This window comes from Gastrolobium bilobum, unplaced genomic scaffold, assembly GCF_033153095.1.
Source record: "Gastrolobium bilobum isolate Gb01-03AN ecotype WA unplaced genomic scaffold, APGP_CSIRO_Gbil_v1 utg8260, whole genome shotgun sequence".
In the NCBI taxonomy this organism is placed as follows: Eukaryota; Viridiplantae; Streptophyta; class Magnoliopsida; order Fabales; family Fabaceae; genus Gastrolobium; species Gastrolobium bilobum.
Window position 1 is genome coordinate 327,558 of NW_026899532.1, and position 6,000 is coordinate 333,557.

The following is a 6,000-nucleotide window of genomic DNA, read 5'->3' on the forward strand; positions in this document are numbered from 1 at the left end:
GCTTTACATACAACAATGACAGGTGTATGGTTATGATTCTTCACATTTAATACTTTTATCCTTTGTATGGTTATGATTCTCCGTATTTAATGCTTTTAAGTATATATATATATATATATATATATATATATATATATATATATATATGGAAAAAATGTTTCTGCAGTTAATGCAGATAACTTATCTGTATTTACTCCCAAAACGACGTCGTTTTGATATTGAAATCTTAAAAAATTGTAAATATAAAGACAATTATAACTCTGAGATAAATTTATTTTGGGTTTAATGTTTCTATGAGATAAATTTATTTTTTATATACACGTAAAAATGTATAGGACTTATGTGAGGAGAAAAGAGAAAATATTTTATGAATATAATGTTTCATCATAAAATATTTCATGAACTTCTTATATCATATCATAGACACATAAACGTTATGAGTGGCTGAGTGCCATTGTATAAAAAAAAAAAAAATTTAGAATGTGTCTCATATCTTTTTGAGTACGTAAGAAAAAGGAATTATGCCATGTAACATGACACTTTTATTTTTCAAAGAAAAAAATGAAAAAATATGAATTTCACATATTTTTATACGTGTATAGGAGATAAATTTATCTCCTATAACATAATAAACAATAAATCTATTTATTTTGCTAGTATTGAATGTAAATATCAACAATAAAATTATTTTTTGATACAAACACTAAGAAAGAGATCAGTTTCATATTTTTTTTCCAAAAAAAAATAAAAATGAATAGAACCTATTCATAGTACTCTTCTTTTATATGAAATGAACAAAATACTAGAGTGCAAAATTTGATTCTAAAGCTTGAGAAAATATATTCTTAATATAGTGAAGATAGAGAGAAGGGGAGCGGGAACGAAGCCAATACCAGTGATAATACACCGTGCGAATTATTTATCCAACCCCAGACAAGGGTTAGCACCTGTAATTTGGTATATATACAGCGGACATATACCTAACAATAAAAGGTCTTATCAGTACAATGTTTCAAGATTATTTGCGTCCGAGGGTTTTTTTTTTTTTTTGGATATTAAAAAAAAAAATTGATGTATAGGTAAGTTTATTTCATATTCATTAAAAGAAATTGATAGAAAAGGATTGCCTGGCCATCAAAATTGAATTGTTTTTTCTTTCTCTTGTTGTAGACATCCCACTTGGTTCTTATTTCTGTGCTTTTGTTTTGTAAAATTCAACAAGGGTATCCTTGACAGTGGACACTATTCTACATTGAAACGCGCTTGCACCAAAAGTCTAACCTCATCAGCGGGGTCCGTGCTCAACACGTGACTATTTACCTAACCTTGATACTATTCAAACCAATTTTCATCAAATTACCCAAATATCTTAAATGCTCGTCCTCTTTTGTCGTTATATAGAGATTTTTTTTTTTTTGTAAATAAAAGTTTAAGCAGGATTAGACATCGATATCTCACTAAGGTTAGGGAAGACCCCAACCTCTTTGAAGATTTCTGAGAGAGATTATATACCACTTACCAATAAAGTCCTCACATCAGCCAACGGGATTCAAACCCACCCCTTGAGGAATATGGACCAAACCCTTAGCCAACTGTGTCGACTTTTGTTCGCTATAGAGATTTTTTTTAGTAAAAATCTTAAGGTATCCCCATTATTCAATTTTGTCCTGCCATTTTATTTTTAAAATACGGCCTCAAAGATTACCTTTTTATTGGTTGGAACAAAAAGTATATTGGACTATATTATCAAAAAAAAGGATGAGATTAATATACTATCGAACCCTGAGCTAGTCAATTTATGAATATATTCACATGATAGACTCCACGAGAATTTATGAATGTATTCACACTTGTCATGCATTAGTTCATGTACTAAAAGCCATCCCTTTCTTATCTATAAATACTGTAGATGCCTTTAACATCTGAAGTCATTACCTTCCTACATACGATCATGGCTTCTGCTTCTCTTAGAAGTGCTTTTTTTACCTTTATTCTGATCTCTACCTTTTTTTGGGTTTCCCACGTCAAAGTATCCGAGGCACAAGCCAAACCTCCTATAGTGAAGGGACTATCATGGACCTTCTACGATTCAAGCTGCCCTAAGCTTGAGTCTATCATCAGAAAAGAGCTCAAGAAGATCTTTAACAAAGACATAGGTCAAGCTGCTGGCTTGCTTCGCGTTCACTTCCATGATTGCTTTGTTCAGGTAAAGTGGTAACTTGTAACTTTTTTCATAGCCATACTAGACTAGAAGCTCACTTGATCGTGTCAATTAAGCAGTCTTTTCACTTATTATTGTTTCCTTTGTTAGTCTAATATAAAATTATTAAAGTGGCATATGATTGTTTAATATTCTTAAAAATCTACAGCATCTATAATATTTAACATAGATATATATATTTACACAAAAACGGGAATGAATTCTTTAAAATTTTAAACAAGTATATCTCATTTATGAACATTATAAAGATTTTTTTTGTAAAATGTGAATTTTACTAATCAATCGTTATATGTTAATTATGCATATCAAATTTATACTGTCTTGTATCATTAGGCCAAATAATTATTGCCATTAACAATAATTAACAGTTGGTTATATTTTGAAAACAGATTTTAATTTGCATAGCACACATGTGCGATATCATGGATTAATGCTAAATATGGTTAGTTATTAATGAGGTTAGAATTTTTATTTTATTTTATTTTTTAATTACAGGGTTGTGATGCGTCGGTTTTATTAGAAGGATCAGCAAGTGGGCCAAGTGAGCAAGATGCACCACCAAACTTGACTTTGAGGGCCTCAGCCTTTAAGATCATAGAAGACCTTCGTAGTCGTGTAGAGAAGAGATGTGGAAGAGTCGTTTCTTGTGCCGACATCACTGCCCTTGCTGCACGTGATGCTGTTTTCCTCGTAAGTCCCTACAATTTCTTATCAATATTTTTCTTTGGATTAATATTGTCCTATGTATGATATTTTTGTTAAATAAATTGATTACATATTATTACTTTTTCTTATTTCAATAAAATAATTATGGATTTAATGTTTTTTATAGAAAATAAATTTATCCTTTACACATTTTTAAGCCTATATTTTCTCTTTCTCTTTCTTCTTTTTATACGAATCTCACATACTTTTATGTGTGTAGCAAATAAATTACACGAGAAACATTAAACTCTAATTATTTTTCAATTATAACATATTTTACAATATAAAAGCATAAATAATGGAAAAAAGTTTGTCCTTGTAAAGGATGATCCTTTCAGTTAAAAATAGTGTTTTTATTTAAAATTTAAATTTAAAAAAAAAACTTCTCACTCTCTTCCCCTATAATTTTCATTGTCTATCTCTTTCTTTCGCTAAAAATGATATAATTTTATATCCTTTAAAAGAATAAATATTGATCCAAAAAACAATATGATAATTGATAATGTAAATAGTGTTTATTTATTTATTTATGAGAAATATTATTCTCATGTATTTCATGCACTCACAAATCAAGGTGAGACCCACTTTTTATTTTTTTCTCTCCTCTAAATTGCGAGTGGATGAAAAAAAAAAATTCTCTCATAATAATATTTTTCTGAGTAAACACCCTTTTTAGTCCCTAGCAATATCTACGCAGTCCTTTTCAGTCCCTGGCAATAAAAAAGGACCAAATTGGTCCCTGAAAGTACAAGAAAAGGGCCACTCTACATATTTGGAAGTTGACATAAGAACTAACATGACCCTTTTTTTGTAATTTCATGGACCAATTTGGTCCTTTTTTATTGCCAGGGACTAAAAAGGACTTCGTAAATATTGACAGGGACTAAAAATGGTGTTTACTCTATTTTCCTTTATTTATTTCACACAGATATTTAGAAATCTCTCTCTTTTTTGTGTATGCATTATCCAATTTCTTTTTTCTCTGTTGCAGTCAGGAGGACCAGAATATGAAATTCCCTTGGGAAGAAAAGATGGATTAACCTTTGCCACAAGGAATGTCACATTGGATAACCTTCCATCACCCACAAGCAACACCACTACCATTCTAAATTCTCTAGCTACCAAAAATCTCAACCCCACTGATGTAGTAGCCCTCTCAGGTGGCCACACCATAGGCATAGGCCACTGCAGCTCTTTCACAAAAAGACTCTACCCAAGTCAAGACCCTGTCATGGACAAAACCTTTGGAAAAAATCTAAGACTAACTTGCCCCACTAACAACACAGACAACACCACAGTGCTGGACATTCGAAGCCCCAACAAGTTTGATAACAAGTACTATGTTGACCTTATGAACCGCCAGGGACTGTTCACCTCAGACCAAGACTTGTACACTGATAAGAGGACCAAGGATATTGTAACCAGCTTTGCTGTGAACCAGAGTTTGTTTTTTGACAAGTTTGTGACTGCCATGCTCAAAATGGGTCAGCTTAAAGTGTTGACTGGAACTAAAGGGGAGATTCGTGCCAATTGCTCCGTGAGGAATACAGATAACAAATCCTTCTTGACATCCATAGTGGAAGATGTCGTTGAAGAATTGATAGAAATGTAACCCTGTTTTCTCCAAGTGAAAGTTTTTCACTTGCATGCTTATAAAGTCAGGCAGTTTGAAAAAATAAAAGCTTGCACTGTATTTATATGTTTTGTGAAATATGTTAATAAAAGTTTGGAATTATAAATGTGGTTAAATAAGTCCGAGTCATTAAATCTGAACTTGATGATTTGAATAGACAACGTCTTAATAGGAGAGGAATCAGGTACCCCAATTGGAAAAATGAAAATAATTAAAATATTTCACAGAATAGACATATTAGGCACTATAAAAAAGGACACATGCTTTCCCATCTAGCACTAATTAAAAAGAGAATTTGACACCCGAATATTATGAAAACTGAGAGAGAAACGAATATGGCAATCGATTAATTATGGGGAACACCGAACATATTAAAATAACATTAAACTAAAAAGAGTTACTACAACATGAAAAATGGCACAAAACCATAAAAAAGCATCTAAAGAACAAAACATAAACTGAAAATCCACCCGCCTGGCCCCATTAAAAAAATTGAGTAAAAATTGAATTGAGACACTAATTTATATAAGATTTGAGACAACCAATAGGGTAACAGCTGGTTAAGATTTCACACACACTCCGCACATATACATACACACACAAAAGCAAAGTTAACATGTGACTCAGCCCGCATACCAGTACAACCTATATAATAGTGTAGCCCATGTACCTGCCATCTCTCCAAACACAAATCACATATAGAGATTATTTTGTGGGCTTTGGCTTGATACACACAGCCCTACAAGCAAAGTTAACATGTAATTTAGCCCAGATACCAGTACAGCTTATATAATACTAGCTCGAGTTATTTAAGGGTGTACAAGATAAATATCCTGTTTATTAGCATTATTTTTGAAAAAAAATAATTTTTTTTTATTTCTGTGTCTTGCAATAGTTTATGAGAAAAAAATATGTTTGATAACATGTTATATTTTTATTCCGAGAATGAGAATTGCATTTGATAACACAACAAATAATATAATAAAAAAAATAATTCTATTAAGCATAAAACATTTTTGGATCATTACTTTCCTTTTCATATAGTGTGGTGGTGGTTATGGTGGCAGCGGTGGTGGTGGCGGTGGCAGTAGTGGTAATGGAATGGTAGTGGTGGTGACGGCAATGGCTGCGGCGATGGTAGTGGTAGCGATGGTGGCAGTGACAGTGGTGGTGACAGCAGTAGCTGCGATGATGGTGGCGGTGGTAGTGATAATGGCATGGAGGTAGTTATAGTGGTGATGGTGGAGGTGGTGGTGATATTGGCGGTGGCATCGTGGTGCTGGAGGTGATGACGACACTAGTGGTACGACGATGGTGGCGGTGGTCGTGTTGGGATGATGGTGGTGGTGGATAGAGCTGGCAAAATGGGCCGAGCCCGCCGGGCCGGCCCGCCCCGCCCGCCAAACGGGGTGGGGCGGGCTGAGTTTTCTAAACCCGCTGT

General features: G+C 33.2%; 1 protein-coding gene across 1 annotated transcript; it reads left to right on the top strand.

Annotated features, from left to right (window-relative positions):
* Positions 1-1,921: 1,921 nt before the first annotated feature.
* Positions 1,922-4,686, top strand: LOC133290999 (peroxidase 12). The gene is made up of 3 exons (XM_061489162.1): positions 1,922-2,206; positions 2,717-2,911; positions 3,918-4,686. Exons 1-3 carry the CDS (start codon positions 1,952-1,954, stop codon positions 4,536-4,538), a joined length of 1,071 nt encoding a protein of 356 aa, XP_061345146.1. The 5' UTR covers positions 1,922-1,951; the 3' UTR covers positions 4,539-4,686.
* The last annotated feature ends 1,314 nt before the right edge of the window (positions 4,687-6,000 follow it).

Bases quoted from the DNA above. Each gene is read 5' to 3' on its own strand.
- LOC133290999 (XM_061489162.1), top strand. From the start codon at position 1,952: ATGGCTTCTGCTTCTCTTAGAAGTGCTTTTTTTACCTTTATTCTGATC. The intron at 2,207-2,716 runs GTAAAGTGGTAA...TTTTAATTACAG, and splicing joins TCCATGATTGCTTTGTTCAG to GGTTGTGATGCGTCGGTTTT. The intron at 2,912-3,917 runs GTAAGTCCCTAC...TCTCTGTTGCAG, and splicing joins CACGTGATGCTGTTTTCCTC to TCAGGAGGACCAGAATATGA.